Source organism: Ictalurus punctatus, chromosome 10, assembly GCF_001660625.3.
Source record: "Ictalurus punctatus breed USDA103 chromosome 10, Coco_2.0, whole genome shotgun sequence".
NCBI lineage: Eukaryota > Metazoa > Chordata > Actinopteri > Siluriformes > Ictaluridae > Ictalurus > Ictalurus punctatus.
Window position 1 is genome coordinate 19,276,147 of NC_030425.2, and position 22,900 is coordinate 19,299,046.

A 22,900-nucleotide genomic window follows, 5' to 3' on the forward strand; every position below is an offset into this window, starting at 1 on the left:
TGTGTGTGTGTGTGTGTGTGTGTGTGTGTGTGTGGTGGGGGGGTGGGGGGGGCTCTCACTAGAGACCCAGCAGCTCTCCATTAACCTGATGCGAACATGAACAAACTCATTCTGCACAAACTAATTTTTGCTCTTTTATATTTTCAACTTTTGTGTGTACACACACACACACACACACACACACACACACACACACACACACACACACACACACAGAGGAAAGGCTTCAGTATACAGAAGATATCTGTAAACACATAAATTCCATTCATGAAATGTCTGAAAATCATCCTTTATTGTTATTAATATTATGGTCTAACCAGGAGTGTGTGACCTGTGTTTGAGTGTTTAAAGTGATGTGTTTGCTCCAGCCCTAAATGTGGGTGGAGTTTGGTCTTTATAAACACAGGATCTGACAAAGCTTCCACTCAATACATCTCTGTCTTACACTAATCAAGTTGTGATCATGTGCCTCAGGATGAGCTCAAGCCCGACCCACTCACCCACTGACTCTGGATCAGCACTTAACTACAAACGAAGCAGGTACAGTAATGTTGGTCTTGTATAAATGAACAGGGACAGGATCCTCAGATCTTTAACTCTCTGTGTGTTGTAGGTGATTTTACATGTGACTTTCATGCAGTCATAATGTGTTTTAGTTCAGTGTTAAACTTGTAAATGAAGGCTGTGAATTCAAATTCCACTGTATTATTCAACCATGTTCTTCTTTTCCTTCTGCTTCCTATTATTATTATTATTATTATTATTATTATTATTATTATTATTATTATTATTATTATGACATTTTAACCCAAAATTGTTGGCTCATTATTGTGTTTATTGTTGGTTAATTGTTACTTGTCTTAATGTATATTATTCAGTGTTACAAAAATGAGAAATGTTAGTTTGGACTCCTGGAGCTTAGATAAAAGTGTTTAACAAATGAATAAATGACATTTAAGTGTTCATTTGATCCAAAGCTGCGTTCATTTGATCCAAAGCTGCATTTAATCCTTTATTTTTTATCTGTGGGTTCTGCTAACAGCCGCAGACGTCAAACTTTAATTTGTGTTTATATTTAATCAGAATAACAGACATTTTTGACAATGTCACAGATCCTGTTAATTAGCCTTAGGGGAGTGTGTGCGTGTGTGCATGTGCGTGTGTGCATGTAAGAGAGATTTTTGATGTTTTTTTTCTCCCCCCTCAGGTCCTGTAGCACCTCCATCGACAACAGAATAGCACAAGCAATGGTGAGTAACACTATACACTGTACCCGGCACACCAGAGCTATATCTCCCTGTGGCTCAAGCCTGGCTTCCCAGTGAAGCAAAGCAGTGTTGAGCCTGACCAATACCTAGATGGGAGACCTACTGGGGAAAACTAATGTTGCTGCTGGAAGTGGTATTAGAGAGGCCAGCAGGGGGTGCTCACCATGGGGCCTTATTTCCCAGTATAGTGAGAGGGACACTATACTGTAAAAGTAGCACTGTCCTTTGGATGAGAGCCTGATGCTCTGTGGTCATAAAAAATTCTAGGACACTTATCGTAAAAGTGTAGGGGTATATCATGGCCCCTTAATAATCCCCCATCTCTGAATTGGCTACATCACTCTCTCCTCTCCACTAATAGCTGGTGTATGGCGTACGCACTATGGCTGCCCTCACGTCATCCAGGTGGATGCTACACACTAGTTGAGGAGATCCCGTCCCCTTTGATTGTCTAGAAATGCGCTATATAAATCTAACTGTAACACGATAGATGGATCACTTTATTAATCCCAGAGGGAAATTCACAGTTTACAACAGCAATTCAGAAAGTAGAGTGTCCGAAGCAATGGATAGTGCTGGTAGAGTACTGTAAATACTGTATATCTGTAAATACTGCATATCTGTATGTATGTATGTATGTATGTATATATATATATATATATATATATATATATATATATATATATATATATATATATATATATATAATCTGTAAAAACTGTAGTGTTTAGAGTTTAAGGTTTTGGGATTTGTGTTTTTGGCTTAGGGCTTAGTGTTGGTGATTAATTGTTATGGTTTAACTTTAGGATCAGGGTTTACGATTTAGGTGCTTGGTGTCTAGAGTCTAGGCTTAACTCGGCTTAGTTTAGAATTAGTGTTTAACCATCATGTCAAAATAACTTTTTGACCACAGTATCACTATCATGTTAAATACTGCAATACACATAGTTAAACAATGTCATATAAACAATATCAACAAAAAACAGACTTTATGGCAATAATGTTACACTGAACACCACCATCTCATTATAATGTAAAGTAATGTCTGTATTTCTCAACATGAACAGGAAAAGATAGGAAAATAAAAAGACTGAAGCAGGAACAAGAATATGAGTTTAACCCTAAACAAAATGCAAGCAGATATGAGCAGATTAGAAACTACAGCATATTATCATCACTGGTATCCCATGTCAATTAAGGGTTTGGAGTTTAGAGGTTTGGAATTAGGGTTTAATATTTGGAGAATATGGTTTTGTATTTTAGGTGTTAGGGTTTAGGGTTTGCCATTAGGACACTATAAAGTAATTTTTGTAACTCATTATTTGTATTAAAAATGTAAGGATGTGTTTTGGAATTGATGTTAGTATTCAGAATTATTATAAAATGAGCTAGAAATTTTTTAAAATGAAACATGAAGCAGCAAAAATTTGCTAGATAGCCGGGTTTGTAACTTTTAGATATGAATACATTAAACAATTCCTTCTTTTTTTTTTTTTTTAAACCATTGTGCATTTTGTTTTAGGATCTGGTGAAGACTCATATGCTGAGTGCAGTGCGAGAGGAAGTGGAACCTCTGAGAGACATAATTCAAAATCTGACTCAGAGAAACAGAAAGCTGGAGAGAGAAAACCACCTGCTGAGATCCATGACCAAATACCAACCAGCACTGACCTCAGGTCAGATCACTAACAACCAACCAGCACTGACCTCAGGTCAGATCACTAACAACCAACCAGCACTGACCTCAGGTCAGCTCACCAAACACCAAACAGCACTGACCTCAGGTCTCATCACCAACCACCAAACAGCACTGACCTCAGGTCTGATCACCAAACACCAAACAGCACTGACCTCAGGTCTGATCACCAACCACCAAACAGCACTGACCTCAGGTCTGATCACCAACCACCAAACAGAACTAACTTCAGGTCAGCTCACCAAACACCAAACAGCACTGACATCAGGTCCGATCACGAACTATGAAACAGCACTGAGCTCAAATCATCATTGCAGTCAGCATGGCATCAGCATACCTGAGCGATCACAAGATTATATCTTCAGAAGTGTTGATTACCAGAACAGTGGGTGCTTTTCTGTGAACACACAGCTGTATTTGAATGTAGCATTAAAGGAAGATGTCAGGTGTGTTTAGTGTTGCACTGTCCTAGCAGGGTGTGTCAATTTATGTAAAGTGCTAATCTTATACAGAAATCAGTAATTAACCAATTACCTTGTGACGAGGTTGTAGAGTTTTCTTTAACAGTGACTTTTATTTGTGGCACAGAGTCTGTGTACACAAATGTTCACAATGAAAATGTTATTGTTAATGTTATTGTTAATATTTGGAAAACTAGCTTTGTATTTAAATTAAATGTAATATGTTGTATTTGTTTTGCACTCATTTCTTATTAGAGTTTTGCTAATGTATTGTCTGCATAACTGAGTTACTGTGTATTAGTCTGATCTTTGTAGAATTGTAAAATAAAATCTCAAATATACTGTATTTATAACCAGAGTAGAAAAACTATGGATTTTGATGTTTGTTAAATGTCTTCATACTCATTCACACTATCACTTTTTATCTTACAGTTTCAAACAGCACTTTCCATGAACATTAGTAAATAATTAATATATATATATATATATATATATATATATATATATATATATATATATATATATATATATATAAAGTCTAAAAGAACAGCAGAATGTAGAGTCACAAAGGTTTTTAAGAAAGAAGGGCTATGATTAGGTATTGGTGAAGGTTCCTGCAGTTGCCCCACTTGGGGTTTGCATGATTGAGCTTTAAGCCGGTTTAGAGTAACTTTAAATGTTTTTATGTTTTTGATACGCTGTCTTCAATTTCTTGGTGAAGCTGTTGGCCTTTAAAACAATGTAAGGTTATTTTGTATTATTACAGTTAGTACTTTGTCTAGAGATTTAAGGTAAGGCAGTTGGCCTTAATTTTCTCTTTTATATTTAATTCTAGTTAAAGTTGGTTTTATGTCTTTTTTGGGAACATATTAAGTTAGTTAGTTAGTTAATAACTTCATGATTATTTAACTGTATCCTTCCAAAGAATTAATCGAACCTATTCAGGGTGGCATATTAGGGAAAGCAAAATGAGGCCACTAAACTAAGTAGGTCATCTTTCATGCCTGAATGGTCTTTTTTCTGCTCACCTCCCCAGCCTCCTTAGTACTGTTCAGATGAGCAAGAGGTTGGAGGCACAGGTGTGAGGTTTATGCTGGGGTTTAATTAGCATACCTTACAAGGTAATAACCTCCGGCTAGAGGTTGAGTTAAATGGCCTGGACCTAATGGCCTTTAGGTAATTAGAATAAAGTTGGGCTGCTAGACTTCGAATACCTATGTCTTTCCATATTGGTGCGATTACTACAGATATTTAGGTTGAGGCTGTTGGATTTTACTAACAGTAATTTAACTAAATCTCACATTAGAGATGAGGTAGATAGCCACTAATTGGATTTAAGTTGAAGGTTGAGTTTCTAGACTTTGAATGCTGGTGCCTTACTATATTTGTGTGCTAATGCTCAGTCTAGAGTTTGATTTTGAGCCTGGTGAAATATTATACCGGATATAAGCTTGTAAAAGTTTCTGATGAATTTCAGGACACATCATCAGTAGTGGCATTTGAACACTATACTCAACACTATACTCAATTATGCGAGGCAGCCAGCCACAGGTTGATCTATTCAGTTCAATTCAATTTTATTGGTATAGCACCTTTAACAATGGACATTGTCACAAAACAATTTAAAGTCAATAATGCAAGCGCTAAAATGCTGAGCTTACTGGTAGGATGGCCAGTCAAGGTCATTATTGGACATGCTTTACACCAGTGGTCACCAACCCTGTTCCTGGAGATCTACCTTCCTGAAGACGTCAGCTCTGACTATTTAATCACTGCCTTAAGAAGTTCTTGATCAACTAAAACAGGTGTGTATGATTTTGTTTGGAGATGCAGGAAGGTAGATGTCAAAGAAGAGGGTTGGTGGTGACCACTGCTGTACACCATTATTAGCTATAGGCTAATTTTACATGGGAGATTACATGCAGCATTATTTATTTATTTATTTATTTATTTATTTATTTATTTATTTATTTATTTTTTACTAAATAGATATTGATCTCTAAGGGAGTCTGGAATGAGGTATAGCTCTGTGTACAATCTCTGCTCTTTAGGCAGCCAGGATTGTTTGTGTCTACTGTGGTCACGTATGATCTGTCACAATGTACTTCTTTTTAGGGCAAAATAGGCAGCATATTGCTGTTTCAGGTATGTTGTAGCTTGGCAGATTTTGGTTTGTCATTATTATTCTGATCCTGAGCCTGTGATTTGTTAGTGTAGTCAATTTTAGTGTGGTAATGGGCCTAAAGAAGGACTGAGGACCATGAGGGGTCTGCTGTCTTTACTCAGCTACTGGTATTGTGGTGCTTGATTATGATATAAGGGTGGACAGTCAGTCCATTAATAACAGAAATGTCTTAACCATAGATCATTTGGGATCTCCATCCAAAGGTGTTGTTTAACCCCTTTCGCTCCGACACTAGCGTTCATTCCGCCGGCGGAATGGAAAACGACTTATCGGACATTTTCAATTAGTATAAACAAATGAATTATTGTATCACCGCAGGTCTGGTACAAGATTAGTCAGGACGCTTGTGGCTTTCTGTGTGTACATTTTTATGACTGTGTGCTTAACTCCTGATGAGCAGGGGGATGTGAAATGGGCGGAGTTTGAGCTCCCTGCTGGGCAAACAATTCACACCTCTCCACGAAAACATTGAGACAGTGATATATCGGAGAGCACGACTAAAGCTTTTTTTGATAGTAAAACACCGTATACAACTGCCACAATAAAATTATAACATTTAAACCAAAGATCGGACTTGTATAGACGTTTACTACCTTACATTACCTACATAGACGAAAATCCAGTTCGCTCGCGGTTTTATAAATCATGCACATTTCCATCGGTATAAAGTCCATCAGCTTTATTGAAGAAAACAAATGCAAAGTTCCATATTTAGTCACAAATGTCCTCTTCAAAATGCATTAAGTGTTTTGGTACCCCACCCCTCTGGAATTTAGTAATTAGCCATAAACTGAACTGAGACACCATCTAAAAAAAAAAACTAATCTGCTTAATCTGGTTTGGTGCCATTTGGAGAAGTTATTTTGTGCCTTAAATAAATAAATAAATAAAATATATATAAAAAATAAAAGTGCTATATCTAGAAGTCTGCAATATTTAAAGGCTTTGTGCCATTTAGAGAGGTTTTGTGTCATTTAGAGACGTTTGGTGCCATTTGGAGACGTTTGGTGCCATTTTGGAGAGGTTTTTTTTTTGATTGTTTGTTTGTTTGATTGTTTGTTTTTTACCTGTGTTTGGATAACCTTACACACAATTTTAGGGGTTAGAGATAACTTCCTCATATTTTGGGTGTTCATGGACAAGTACTTCGGACATCTTTGAGACCAGGAATGGGGTTGATATCAACATTTGCTGTGAAGATATAACATTTGTGTTAAAAGTAATTTTTTTTTTTTTTTAAATTCTGAATATATTGCCCCAGATAGGCTAGGCCAAAGAAGAAATACTTGAAATAACTGCTAATTCTTAGATTCTTAAGTGTCTACTTTCATATGAGCCATTAACCACTACTGTGGTGTGTGAGATCACAAAACAAATCAATGCTGAACACAGGTACCCCCAAAAACAGACAAAAATGCTATTTTTTTGGCTACCGGTAAAAGAGGTTAATGACATTGAAAACTAGACATTTTACATGTCTGTTCATTCACTACCTAGTTAAAAATATCAGAAGAAGCCATTGTAAATCCCAAATAATAAAAGCCAAGTGAAGAGTAGAATCTATGAGCTAAAACATCAACATTTTAACTATGTGCTGTACACATGCATTAATGTTTGTCTCAGTCTGTCATGGCCAATGACAGGCCACAGCTGTGCACCAAGCCATAACTTGGTGGCAAGGGCATTTCATTCTTTGCTTGTGTAATGACTTCAGAGGGAGGAGCTTTATGGAGCTTGAACACGGGTATTTTACTATGAATTTCACACATTTGAATTATATACATGTCACATTTAATAGAATATTTTTTTTCTATGGTGTATTTAATACATTTACATTTTAATGGACATTTTGAATGAATTTTCCCTTTGTTATGAAATTGCTAGATTGCTAAGCCCTAAGATTTCAGCTTTAAGAATTACAGAGCCCTAAATACAAATCCAATAAATTTCAAAAATACAACTTTTTAAGAATCAAAACATGAAATAGAAATCCCTGAAACACTACTCTCAAAAATATAGATTGTATGTAAATTAGGTCAAAGGATTCCCAGTGAAAAATAGACACTTTCAGAGTGGTTGCACTCAGCATTTAACCAATCACAGTCTTCTGACCACTCTGAATATATCCAGGATAACACATTTGACCTAAGATCCATAAAATTTGTATTCTTGAGATTTGAATTTTTCAATTTCAAAATATAGAAAAAAAGTAGACAAATAGAATTTTATTTAATGTTTTATTTAAGTTTATGTAATGTAAATATACAAAATCCATATTCAAATACTTTTGTCATCTTCTAAACTCCACAGAGATCTAAGCTAGTAAAGGAAATGAGGACACAATGAATAAGAAGAACCCTGAATTGTGAGAGTCATGAGACCAATCTGACTTCTACATAACACATAAGGAGGTCTTAGAATCAGCTAAGAGTTCAAAATACTGCCCAAGGTCATCAACAGGCAGCTTGTTTATTTTATATATATATATATATATATATATATATATATATATATATATATATATATATATATATATATATATATATATATATATATATATATATATATATATATATATATATATATATATATATATATATATATATACACACACACACACATGCACACACACACACACTCTCTCACACTTGGTGTTTTGGTAGTGGCAGTCACTACCAAAACACCAAGCATTATTCCTGTGGAAATATTCTTTTTTGAGTTTTGAGGCCCGGTTTAGAAAATGCAGTTAGGTATTGACCCAAACTTTTTTTTTTTAAATTCAATGATAGGAAAAATGTTGAGAAAGATGAGTAAATTGATGAGGTGAGTGAGGGGCACAATAAACTCAATGAAACAAAGGAAAGAAGAGATGAAGACTATCCTTGTGACAGGGAAGATGACGGGAACATTGATGGTGATAAATATGAAGATGATAATGCTAATAATGGTGACGCATGTTCAGGGCACAATAAGCAGGATGGTACAGAAGAAAGGAGGGACGAGGAGTATTCTTGTGACAGGGAAGATGAGACTGGAGATAGGAACACTGCAGATGAAAATGAGGATGAAGATGAAAGTTCAGGGCACAATAAGCAGAATGGTACAGAGGAAAGGAAGGACGAGGATTATTCTTGTGACAGGGAAGTTGAGGGCTCTAAAGGTTGACTGGAAGTGATGCCTATGTAAATCATTTTTATAATTATAATTCCACAATCTAAACATGTACATAAATAAATTAAAAGAAAACAAATAAAAATGTTTGAAATCAGTTCTTTTAATTTTTTCATTAATAGGACATCTATTTTTGAAGAAAACCATTCAATACAGTACGGGTCATATTAACCCCCTTTATGCATACTTAAGGTTTTTTTGGTTCATGCATTGTAGGGTTAAATATCAAAAATCTAAAAGCTGTGCGTCATACCTGACACCTAGATGAACACTTTACAGTTGGTTTCATGACTGTACATCATTCCCTTCAAGTGCTATTGAGTTTTAAATTATGGTATATTTTGTGTATGGGCCCATTCTGTAGTGAAATTCATATCATATTTACATATGATTTAATAGCTTATTTTAATAAATATCAAAAATCTAAAAGCTGTGCGTCATACCTGACACCTAGATGAACCCTTTACAGTTAGTTTCATTACTGTAAGTCATTCCCTTCAAATGCTATTGAAGTTAGAAGCGTGTATAACAATGTCGTATGGAACTTTACAGACGGTCCCTTAATTTCCGCATATGCGCGAATATCGAACGTCCAACGTCAAGCCAACTTTATGCCAGTAAATCACGTCTCTCCCTCTCTCTCTTTCTCACGCTCTCTCTCTCTCTCTCTCTTTCTCACGCTCTCTCTCTCTCTCTCCCTCTCTCTCTCTCTCTCTCTCTCTCTCTCTCTCTCTCTCTCTCTCTCTCTCTCTCTCTCCACCCCCAAACGCAGCTCCATCTTCAGACCACACTACTCAGTACCCTAGTGCAACATCGGGGCTCTGACTCGGATTTTCTCACGATCCCTGAAGGATTAATTTGTGTTGTTTCCTCATCGTTTTTGACTTTGTTCTCCATCTGTTTTTGACTTTGAGCCCCATTTTCTTTGAGGATGTCGGTGGCGGGTTTGAAGAAGCAGTTTCATAAAGCCAGTCAGGTAAAAACAAGAGAAACCTCTCGCAGTTCCTGTTTGCACTTTTCATCGCTTTATAACATTCCTCCGGTTATGAGTTTTTATTTCCCAAATGCTTCATATTTCTCATTATTTCCGCTTGAAACACTTCTGCGGGATAAACTATATCTTTGTTTTTAACCCGCGTTTGTTGTCGCAGAAGCGCGACGGCCTGAAAGATGTACTCTCATCTTTTAAAAAGCTGTTTTAAAATGAACACTTCCTTCCTTTTCAGACATAGAGTTTATTTAAAGGAATGGTTCGTTCAGAAATATTCGCAAAGAACGAATGAGTGCAGAATAGGCACTAAACACTATCGGATAAATTACATCATGCTAACTGGTGGCTACTACTTTCCCATTATTTCTCATTCATTGCTAGCAGCTTTAGCATATTCGGTGTAGCAATTCCGGTTAAGTATGTTTCTAAGGTAACGGTATGTTGGTCAGCTCGTGGTTCACCGCTCGTGCTCTTCTCGTGTCGTTAGCAACAATGCTCACTAGTTTCCCATACAGCGGCGTTTGGTTGGATTCTTCAACATTTTCTTGCTTAGCCAACACATAATTCTATATATGTACAGTATCTCACAAAAGTGAGTACACCCCTCACATTTTTGTAAATATTTGATTATATCTTTTCATGTGACAACACTGAAGAAATGACACTTTGCTACAATGTAAAGTAGTGAGTGTACAGCTTGTGTAACAGAGTAAATTTGCTGTCCCCTCAAAATAACTCAACACACAGCCATTAATGTCTAAACCGCTGGCAACAAAAGTGAGTACACCAATAAGTGAAAATGTCCAAATTGGGCCCAGTTAGCCATTTTCCCTCCCTGGTGTCATGTGACTTGTTAGTGTTACAAGGTCTCAGGCGTGAATGGGGAGCAGGTGTGTTCAATTTGGTGTCATGACTCTCACACTTCCTCATACTGGTCACTGGAAGTTCAACATGGCACCTCATGGCAAAGAACTCTCTGAGGACATGAAAAAAAGAGTTGTTGCTCTACATAAAGATGGCCTAGGCTATAAGAAGTCACATGAAAAGATATAATCAAATATTTACACAAATATGAGGGGTGTACTCACTTTTGTGAGATACTGTATAATGTCATGACTGAAATAACGTGATGAACATTAGAGGTGCAAAACTAAGGTGCAAAACACAAATTAAAACAGTAAAAGTGAATTCATTAATTCTAATGCTTGTATCAGATAATACATAGTTATAAATCTGTATTTCATAAAGACAGCTTCTTCAGACCACCCTAGTCAACAGGTTTTCTACTGGGCTCCCCCCCCCTTGTCTCATGAGGAGAGAAATAACATTCAAAATCCAAAGTCTGGAGTAACAAGTGTAACATTTAGTATTGAATTAACTGCTACAATATTGACTTAACACCCACAGCACTGAATTATCAACTCTGATACTGTTACATAATTGAAACTGTGTAGTTGAACATGAGGAAATGAGTAAACCATGTATTTTGGAATTCAACGCTGTCACTATATGTCTACTTAGTTTTATCAGGTGGAATTTAAAAATAGGTCCATTTCTAGGTGTACAAACAGGTTTTCTAGGGTTGCTGTGCACAGTTCGTCTGCTCCTCTACTCCATCAGTACCACCACTGAGCTGGTACTAATGTCTCAGACAGGCACAACAGCATTGTTGGGTTTTTTTACCTCAGTATGTCAATACAACTGTTGGGTTGAGAAACAGTCCACCAACCAGACATATCCAAAAGAAACTTACATTGATGATGCGCTGGAAGATGATTAACAAACGGCAAGGAAAACATTTCTAACTAAAATCTACAAGATAAGGACTGATAATGTGAGTGTATAAGTGTATGGAAGTGTACAAACTGAGCACAGCAACACATGGGGAACTGTCAGTAATTGCATATGTACAAAGTACACAGGTAATCTGGCAGATTATTTCAGACTTTTACCTCGATTAAAAGTGTTTTAGAAATCTAGTAGCAAGTGGAAATAAGGTGACACAATTATCTCTCATCAGACAGCTGAGCATTAACAAGATAACTTTGTTATGATTTCCTTATCAAGGTATTTTGTTAAAAATCATGCTCAGAAATGAGCCTTTCATTTTTCCATATTAGTTCGAGCAAAAGCAGATGTTGCTTTGTTTCATTCTGATGTTTTGATGAGTGATGTGGAAATATGTGACCTGCTCCAGAAACGCAAAACCTTCACTTAATGATCTTCAAAGAAACATGTTACTTCTAGGATTCATATTCCCGTAACCACAGCTGTGTAAACAACATAAAATGTGCAGAAAAACATCTTTTATCATATAAAAATCGTTTTATAGTTGTTTTTTTTTCTAAAGGATACTTTAGCTGTCTGAGAACCCTTTGTATGAAATTGAAATATAGCTGTATTTCTTGCATCTGATTTTTTTTCAAACACATGTTGTCATATCTTGTCTTTTAATAATTAACACCTGATACGGGCTCCCATTAAAGTGCTCTGTGTGTTATGTACATCTGTTATGTATCTCTACATACATCTACTAATATCTCTGATATTAGTTAAAAGAACAGTTTGGTCCAAATGAACTGTACAGAGTGTTACTCTTATCCCAAATATGACATGTATTGTCAGATTAGCCAAGACATGTTGATACGGTGTCCGAAGTTTTCGTTTTCATTCTTTGGACTGGAGCGACGAGGATAATATAGCTAACTAAGGAAAGCTTCCAAGTTGTGCAAACTGCCAAAATGTCTAAATCATTATGCAAAAAAAAAACCTTGCTTCTACATAACTTCTGTTTCTACATAAACCATTGTATAAGCAGAGTGTGTCTGTATTATTAGTAATTGTGTATCAAAATCAATTATTTTGTGACTTGAATGACTTCTAATGTGTAATTCTAGCTTCAGACTTTGGGCAGCAGGTGTCCTTTTGTCCATTTTCACAGTTAACATTGTGGCATGCGGTGTAAAAAAAATCACAAGAAATTAGGTGCAAGTTTAGTATTATGAACTTTTAAAAAGATGCTTTTTTTTTTTTTTTTTGCAGAATTTTCGCATTATGACTGACAGAAATAACCAATCAGATAAAAACAGTTCTTGGTGCTTGGCTCCACCACATGCATGCATTCCACATCTGTATTACTGTGTATTTTCTCATCTGTGCTCTGACCTGCACATTCCTTGCTTATCTTTTACTGCAGCGTGTTTTTCCTCCCTCTCTCTGTTTCCAACCCCTGCTGTCTCTGGTATCGAGAAACCAAAACCCCACATCATGATACAGCTTTCCTGTTTTTCGTGTTGAGTGGAATATGTGTTTTACTCTTTAGCATGTTGAATAAACACAAAGCTGAATAAACACGGAATTGTTAGCTGATGATTTGTAACTGTGCTATAACTGTGCTGCCTGGGTAGGTGAAAATATTTGGCAGCAATGGCGCAAGGCTGTGCCATTGAAAAGGAAGCATAAGGACAGCTGCTTTCTAACGGTTCTTGCTATGGCCAGTTTTGTGTGTCCTCATTGGAAAAGGTAATCCAATAATTTTGTTCACTGACGAGTAAAAAATATATATCGGTAGAACAATTAGCAGTTTTGTATAAATTTTAAAAAGAAAAATAATAATAATAATATCATGATAATTTTACAAGTAAGCAAGGAATGAAACAGGACAAAGTGTAAAATTAATAAAATTAATCAGTGCTGGATGTGTCTTGAGAGTCTTGAGCTGTTACCACCCCAAAGTTCATTCATTTCCAATAGCAACATTATCCCAAAGTGTTTTTTTGCTTATATACCACAGCAAGTAAGTTTTCGACAAAAGCATTGCAAATATATATGCAAAACTCACAACACTGCAATAAAAAACATTGGCAACACCACTAACCTTGTTAGACACTTACGAAGGTGACACTGGATCATGTTAACTAAAAGGAAGCCTGCAGAAAAAGATAGTGTCATTGTTTGGGCCTGTTTTGCTGCATCTAGGCCAGGATGACTTGCCATCATTGATGGAACAATGAATTCTGAATTATACCACTCAACTGAACCATACCATTATTCCATCCAGGAACTGAATCTCAAGAGAAAGTGGATCATGTAGCAAAACAATGAACGACCCTAAGCACACAAGTAATTCTACCAAAAAATGATTAAATTTAAAGTCAATGTTTTGGAATGGCCAAATCAAAGTCCTGAACTTAATCCAATAGAAATGTTGTGGAAGAACCTGAAGCAAGCAGTTCACGTGAGGAGACCCACCAACATCCGAGAGTTGACGCTGTTCTGTACTGAGGAATGGGCTAAAATTCCTCCAAGCTGATGTGCAGGACTGATCAACACTTACCGAAAACGTTTAGTTGCACTTACATACAGATCCCTGTGAAGAAGTTTTTGTTATAGAAATGATGCCGTGTTCTAACACGTATATTAATATAAACCTGTCATTTGAATTACAGCCAGCAATGCTGCTGTTATTGAAATGTAATCAACACCTTCTGACAGGCAGATTCAAGGATTTAACAGTGATGTGGTATAAGCCAAAATAAAGTGTTAGGCAGTTATTGTGATTTGATAATTTAGGATCAGCGTGCCTACACATCAATTCCTAGCACTTTTTGAATGTCTCATATTTAGGATATAGGCGCTTGAGTTTTATAATAATTGTTTGCAAATGTATTGTTTGGAGAACAGGAGTTTTGAGAAATGTTGTAGCTTACTAACACTGTTGTCATAACAGCACTGGGAGAGTTCTGTCTTCAGTACAAACTACTAACACTGTGTACAATTCAGGTAAAGTCGTGTGTAAGCTAGAGGTAAATGATAATATACATAATATAGCTTCTGGTTTGTTGTGTGACTTACCTGAATTGTTGTTGTTTTTTTAATGATGTCAAAGAGTTGTATGTAGACTCTTTGCATTTAGGCTCGTCCAGTACTTTATCTGTTGCTGTCCCCTGCTTGGCCCAGGTTTTATGTGTAAATAAATGTGCTAACACTAAAGTATGCACTTAAGCAAAGCATGACTTGTGGGACTACACTATGTCTTGTCTTCCTGAAACCTGAATAATCAATCGACCCAAGGAACATTAGAGGAAGTGAGTACTGATGCAATAGTGAGTGTGTGTGGACAGGGTTTTTTTTCCCGTTATGGCTGTTATACTTCGTTATATATATCTTGGTATGTATGTTATACCTTCATTATACCTCCTGTTAAATTCCCCATTCACCTCTATTTCTAAGGCATGGACAATGGACACTTCAGAATATCCTTACTGGGAGGAGTTTGATTATAGGCAGCATTATTTGAGCAGCACCTGCATTTATACACTGTCAGGCTATAAATATTGAGGACTAGCACATGTCTAATGGTATGAAATCATATGATTACGAGCTTTGTGCCATTTGTATATTACATTAGGCATGTACTGATAATAAGTTACATTGTAACAAGCAACACATAGGACATAAATATTATCCCTAATTTCATTCACAGGTCGGCTACCCAGGTAGGAAGAATATTTGTGCACCGTTTGTGCCATTTTCAGATTTAACATTCAGTGAATATAAAGGAGCCGAGCATGTTTCTTCTTCTGTTCCTCGGATGAGAGTGAACATAAGCGATTGTCACTCTGACTAAGAAATAATATATTTTTATAAACCCAATGATAGCAGGTAAGCAGGTACATTATATGGCCAAAAGTTTAGGGAAACCCGACTGTCACACCCATATGTAGTCCTTCCGCAAATTGTCGCCACTAAGTCGCACACACTTGTATAGAACGTCTTTGTGTGCTGTAGCAATACAATTTCCCATCACTATAACTAATGGGGTCCAGACCTGTTCCAGCATGACAGTGTTCCTGTGCACAAAGCGAGCTTCATGAAGACATGCACAGAGCCCTGACCGCAACCACATTGAACACCTTTGGGATGAACTGGAATGAACCAAGGTTGCAAGGTTGGGATGAACCTGACCTCACTAATGCTCTTGTGGCTGAATGAGCACAAATTCCCTACAGACACACTGCAAAATCTAGTGGAAAGCCTTCCCAGAAGAGTGGAGAATATAATAACAGCAAAGGGGGAATAAATCTATAATGGGATGTGATGGTGAGGTGTCCACAAACCTTTGACCACATAGTGTATGTAATACAAAGCAGAACATATTGCTCCCTATAAAAAAAAATCAGTGTATGTGCTAGGTGTTTGTGTCCAAATCTAGCCCACAAGCAAAATGTGTAGCGCGTGTCCTTTATTTACGTGAACCCTGAGCCTCTGAGCACAGTAACACTAACAAAGGAAGCTTTGTTTGCACAACCATGTTCACTCATTAAATATTGATCACATCCTATGTATTTAGAGCACTCACGCCTTCAAGATGAGTGTCACTCACACCAGTGTTTATTACACACATTACTCAGTGATTACACACTATGCACTGCTGTAATGGCTCTTGTGCTTCTGAAGGCGGGCACAAGGTGTTGAAACGAAGAGAATGTGAAGTACTTATTGGAGCCACCACTGCTTGTTTTCATTGCGGCATCCAGTGAAGACGTTTATTACTTATTTATAGATGTAGGAATGATAGGTGACTAGGCATATGCCAATATACAATTTCATCTCAGGATAAATGTTGCCTTAACGTTTATCATTGTTTATGATCCTATGATATTACAAATTAAGAAGCGACAACATCACTGTAAGTTTTCACTGTAAGAATTTTAACCACAAAAAAATCTCTGCTGCTGTCAGTCAGAGTTTCAACTTAATCAAACATCGAAGCATTAGCTAGAGTAGTGGCAATGATTTAGGGTTTGCAATAATAATATTTTGTGTTGCAATACATCGTCTAACCAATTATTGTTAGATCCCTATAGATCACATGTCAAAATGAATTTGTTACATATTGATGTCCTTGAAATAGTAATGGGAATCTAAGCGTGTACCAATAATCAGTTATTTAACACACTAGTCCATCCAGGATTTTGTGATTCTTGCGATTGCAGCAGTTAATGCAAAATCAAGGAAACGTCGCAATACTCAGAAGAGTTTGCGATTTTTCAAAATCACTGCAGATCTGCACCAAAACGCGTCATGTGACGTCATCACGACGTGCATTCAGCCAAAGCCCCTTTGATTCACAAAAGAAATAAATGCTGCAAAATCCTGTATGGACTGTAACACAATGAACAAGATGAACAAAATACCAGGAGACCTGAGGTTAATTACCTGTCATTTAACATCCGTTTTCCTTATTTGGTGACAGCTTCTTGTTTTTGTTTTTCCCTATAATTGATTTGTTTTACCTGTGTCCTATTTTAGCTTATTTTATAAACTCTTTATACCACAGTGTTGTTGCATTGTCAAATCTGGATTGTAAGAAGGTGATTCAGTTTCTATAACAGTAGCTCTGACAGTGCAAAAAAATGCAAAAAAAAAAAAAATGCTAGTGTCCCTGGTGTAAGTAAAACAACACCCACCAAAGTGTCCTAATATCAGAACGTTATGGACAGCTTCGTGGTGTTCTTTGCTGCCAATTCATTCATTAGTTGCTAGATATTGAGATCCTTTGTTGGCTGTTATCCCATGCTTGGCTTTTCTGTGCAGTATTGAAGTATTGCATGTCTCTCCGCAATTCTGACTCTAGTTGCTTACATTTCTTGGTGACGCCATGCCGAGCATTTGTCATGTTCCCGTAATTTCTGGTTCTAATCATAGCTTGTTTTTGGCTTTCTCTCTTGTTTCTGCTTGTTCCCTGATCCTGACTCTGATCTATTGCTATGATTACTGGGTCCTAATAAGCCCTTACTAAACATGTACTCACATGAGACTTGCCTATCACTCCTACAATTGCTTTGTATGTTATGGGCTGTGGGAATAAAAAGAAATGGTTGCTGTATGGTTACTAATAAGCCGACATAGAGGAATGCCTAGAAAATATGTGTGCGTGTTACTATTTGAATGAAATGTATGTTGTCCCAACAATTTAAATGTTGTCTGAAAGGGAAGTTCAGATCGATTTCAGTTTCATATGAGGATTTCTCACAGAGATAAAAAATATTTGTTTCAATTATTGACAGTCAAGTAATAGACTCAGAATTATAATTTTGTACTAGTATTTGATAGCTGATGAAATAAGAATGCTTTATAATGGTAAGCTCGGATTTTTGAGCTCGAGTGTATGCATTTGGTAACAGTCAATTTCATATGCGTAATAGAGGAGGTGGTGTCTGGGAATACATCTCTCTAAGGTCCCTGAGAAAACACATCGAGGGAGAACAGGATGTCTAACGTGTTTCAGGAAGTTGCATATAGTCAGAGCAGTAATCTCAGTAACCATAGATCAGTGGCTTCAGTCACAAAAATGCACTATGTTTATTCAAGATTTCAGTTTACAGTAATCAGCCTGTGTATAAACACCAGAAAATGTCCAATGTCTGTGTATAATAATGACAGACTGACAACACTAGAAGTTATGTTCAGCTGGTGTATCTGGCTGCTGTATTTCACAAACTCATGCCCATATGTGTAGCAATATGACAAGAACTAGTGTTTAAGAGAAAATATATGAGTAGACTTAATAGTTCACCTCAACTGTAGTAGAAACTAGACATGTAGAGCTGCCACTATACAACAGTACTCAGGTACTACCGTACTGACGATACTACTGTTAAAAAAAAATACAGTGGCATCGGCAGTATTTTGAAGCTTTAGTATCGTGATACTACCGTAGTACCAGTATACCATGCAACCCTACATGCCACTTGGTAGAATCATTTTTCTATGCTACCATCTGTGCATCTGTGACCCAGTTAATACAAACATCCTGAGGGCTGACAAACAACCATACGCTCACTCCACAATCTGCAGAATCTTCAATATAATTTTAGAATGCAGTTGCGTCCTATCCAGAGTCGAGGATGTAAATCAAACAATCGAAGAAAATCATAATTCAAGAGAGACAAGCAGTGTGTTTTATAAAATCCATTAAAGGTCTTGGGGTGCGAAGATCACATTGTAAAGCTCTCTCTGCTTTGGAGTGCAGAATTCATCTCTCACACTGTCACTGGAATGGAAAAAGAAAGCCACAAATCCTGGAATAGCTGACAGCAGTCATCGATATCCCAAAGCTAACAATCCAAACACACGCTCACAACACTGTAATGCTGTTGTTGTTGTGCTCTCGTAGACTTCGCCTCACCCTTTTCCGCTGAGTTTAGTCATTGCTGCGATCTTAAAAGATGTTCAACATGACTGTAAAGTATATATAGTATAATACTACTATAGTAGTAGTATTTACCCAGAAAGCATCGCAATATGATGCAATTTCAAAAGGGTAAAAAATGGTTGACAAGGCCATCTTAATAAGGTATTCGGTAATTCAGAATATAATAATCACTGTGTTTAGGTTAGATTTTATTACTTGTTTATTGTTTATCAGATTACATAGCCTGTCATTTTATTTGCAGTTCATATCTGCATTACAGCGACCAGAGAAATGCTGTCTTAGCTGTCATGTTGTTATTGTTAGGCTCATACAATTCAAGGAAAAGGCTTATAGTTGCTCCTTTTATCCCACAGCTGTATTGTCGCAATTCTTTGGAGAGTTAAAAAAGTTAAGGTGCATGCTTTGTTTAAACAACAACACCAACAACAACAAGAGAACACCATCTCAGCCATGTTTATTGTTCATTCTCCTCAATGCAGGAAGCACCATCGTTAGTGTAATATACAGCATGTTATTGTACAGCTTCATGTTTATGGAACCTTATTTGAGATTCAGCATGTTCAGGATGTCATCTCTAACCCTGTGTTGCTTTCCCGAGTGGGATGCCCAGAGAGACAGCTGTCTGGGCAACATTTTTGGGCCCCTGGGATACAGTTTGTCCCATTTGGAAGGCAGTTCTGACAAAACACACCATTGTCTCATTCTCCCTTTTCTCAATAATCCGTTTGAATGTAATATATTGACGAAAATTTTAGGGCTGCAACTAACGATTATTGTCATAATCAATTAATCTGCCGATTATTTTTCCAATTAATTAGATGGGGGCAAACTTTCAGTACTATTTTTCAGACTATATATGTTTGTGTGTGTGTGTGTGTGTGTATATAACATATATATGTTTATATTATATATAAGTATTTATATTGTATATAAGTACGTGCCGAAAAGCATCTCAGAACACTTTGAGGCAGATGCGCTACATCAGCATAAGACCACATCAGGTTCTGCTCCTGTGAGCCAAGAACAGGAATCTGAGGTTATAGTGGCAGGAATCACAGGTTCACTTAAGATTCCACTCAAGGTTTCTTCCTCATCTCGTCTCAGTGAGTTTTTCCTTGCCACCATCGCCTCTGGCTTGCTCATTAGGGATAAATTCATACATTTAAAATATATATCTTGAATCTATATATTTCTGTAACGCTGCTTTGGGACAGTGTCCAATGTCCATTGTTAAAAGCGCGATACAACTAAACTGAATTGAATTGAATTGGATTGGACAGGTGAAAACTGTAAAAAAAAAAAAAAAAAAAAAGACCAGGTGACGTATTTCTAATCCTTACGGTGGCGCAGACTGGTTATTTGATTTACCATAGCCTTCCTGCCAGCTCAAAGCAGTCTGGCCATTCTCTTCTGACCCTTTTCATTAACAAGGTGTTTCCACCTTGCTGCTCCCTGGATGTTTTCCAGTGTTTTGGCACCCCTATATATAAACTCTTGAGACAGTCGTGCATGAAAATCCCAGGATATTTCTGAAAAACTCAAACCTGCACATCTGGTACCAACGACCATGCCATGGTCATAGTCACTGGGATTCCATTTTCCTCATACTGATGTTTGACGTGAACATTAACTGAAGCGCTCGACCAGTATCTGCATGATTTTATGCACTGAACTGCTGTTCCTAATAAAGTGGCAAGTGACTGTAGATCAGTTTAGATCAAGATCAGTTGAAAGAATCGAATGTATCCATTTACTTCCATGCATATTTACTTCAACCATATTCCTCCTGACTTTTCCAGCAATTGTACTTATGTGTGATAACGGTGAATTAGTATAAAAGCAGCTGGATTTACAACTCCTGGAAATATCCTAATCGAATATATGTAATAATAATAAAAAAAATATAAATAAATAAACATATATGATTTTTAATACAAAAATACCTAGTGATGTAAATGAGCTGAATTGAACTGAACTATATATAACCCGCCACAGTAACAATGTGTGTTATTAGCTGCTAATCTAAGCTCTGCTTGGCCTTGTAGGTGGTCGATAAGCGGTGATTGATAAAAGGAAACAAGCTGTCCTGACGTCAAACATGTTTCAGCCTGTCATTATGTGTGATAACAGTGAATTAGTGTAAACGCTGATGGATTTGCAGCTGCAGTTTGGATTTCCTGGGGAAAATAGGATGCCAAGCCATGACGTATAAGCCTATCGTAACAGACCACACAAGCTCAAATATTTACTGTTTCTCTGCGGAGATGTGTGCGATTAAAAGCAATTATCATCTTTATTTTAAAATCACTTTACAACAAAATGCTACAAATAGAGAGAGAAAGGTTGATATGTGGCTATATAAAGGTATTTATTTAAATGTATTTATTGTAAATATAAAAGTCACCAACTTGTTGACAAACATTTTGGCTTCAATGATCTCTCCTTGCAGCATGCTGTTTGCATTGCACTAAACTCCTGTAAACTGTAAGCCTTCTTTATTCATAAGCTAAATTTCACTATTCATTTATTCATTTTTATACCCCATATTAGTACTGGAAATGTGGTGAATTGAAATGTGACTTTTCGCAGAAACATATTATGTCGACTTGCATATATTTGTTTCAGTGAGAGCTTTTGAAACTCTTCTTCTGTAGGGTTCATTTTACAGAGTAATTTCAGTCTCAGAATATTTATATATTCAGCTCAGTTCATCTCACTGTGATACCATAATAGACCAATGACTAATTTTGTCCTGACCTAATTGGTCATATCCTTCTACAAAGCCTCACAAAGGGATTCTGTCATGACAGCGAGTCGGATTTCTTCCATCTGTCATGTCTACCTGAATTACACCTGTATATTTGTTGTGTTATTTGTTTAAAGTGTGTGGGGCCTAAACCAGAAGATTATATATATATATATATATATATATATATATATATATATACACACACACACACACACAAACACACACACACACACACACACACACACACACACACACACACGTGTGTGCGTGTGTGTGTGTGTGTGTGTGAACCATATACATCCCTACATCCTAGGAAACACTGGAATAAAAGGAATACACTGGAAGAAATGCCAGCACTGTCCTTGGCTACATCACTCTACTTCACGACTGTTCTGGCAATTTCTATTTCCAGAAATATAAACAAACCAGTAGCCTAATTTTACCCACTGTGACCCTGACCAGACATTAAGGACATTCATGTTAATGAACGTAGTCGTTGTCATGTGAGCTTCAAATCTGACCTTTACAAATCTTCTTGCTCATGTGACTTTTTCCTTGCATCCTAGTCCCTTGATTGGTCTCGATGCACATCTCTAGTCTCAGCCAAATGCGAATTATACGACTCCGTAAACAGCAAATCCGAATAACGTATGAAATTCTGCATTCAGTTTCATCCCCTCTCCATTCGATGATATACTGAGTCTCCAGGATCACAAAACAATAAGAAGACTCAGTAGATTAAATTTTATATGGACTCTTCCATACTGTATATTTAACCGTTTGTGATAGAACTCAAAAAAACAATCGATAAACAAAAACAGAAGGGAATTATATTCTGAAATGGTTTTTAAATGGTTATTACTTTCACATCAGCTGCTTGAATAAAGCAGCTCTGTACATCAATCTAATGAAACATGGGTTAGTTTTTGAACAGTGAAAGAAAAGTACTGGCAAATACAGTAATAGTTAATAAAGAAGGCTCATCTTTTCCATCAGGAACCCCTCACCAGAGCAGAGTTTTCACATCCTGGGCTCGGCATTTGATGTTTTTTTTTTTTGCCTGCAGGTTCCCGCTGTTTTCACTTTGAAGCTTGGAAGCTGTGTTTTCATTTCCGCACACAAAGGACAGACTGGTCAGGCTTCCAGAACTGCACTGCAT

General features: G+C 36.8%; 2 protein-coding genes across 3 annotated transcripts in view; both read left to right on the forward strand.

Annotated features, from left to right (window-relative positions):
• Positions 1-410: 410 nt before the first annotated feature.
• LOC108270585 (protein bunched, class 1/class 3/D/E isoforms) lies at positions 411-3,792 on the forward strand. Its single transcript, XM_017477416.3, has 3 exons — positions 411-540; positions 1,208-1,250; positions 2,791-3,792. The coding sequence occupies exons 1-3, from the start codon at positions 464-466 to the stop codon at positions 3,418-3,420; spliced, it is 750 nt and encodes a 249-aa protein (XP_017332905.2). The 5' UTR covers positions 411-463; the 3' UTR covers positions 3,421-3,792.
• A 5,609-nt stretch (positions 3,793-9,401) lies between these two features.
• Positions 9,402-22,900, forward strand: part of sh3gl3a (SH3-domain GRB2-like 3a) — a 35,697-nt gene continuing 22,198 nt past the window's right edge. Inside the window, exon 1 of one of the 2 annotated variants that reach the window (XM_017478622.3) lies at positions 9,402-9,757. In XM_017478622.3, the coding sequence (XP_017334111.1) occupies positions 9,713-9,757 (45 nt within the window). In that variant the 5' untranslated portion in view covers positions 9,402-9,712. The remainder of the gene's footprint in view (positions 9,758-22,900) is intronic. The other variant, XM_017478620.3, reaches the window with a different exon arrangement.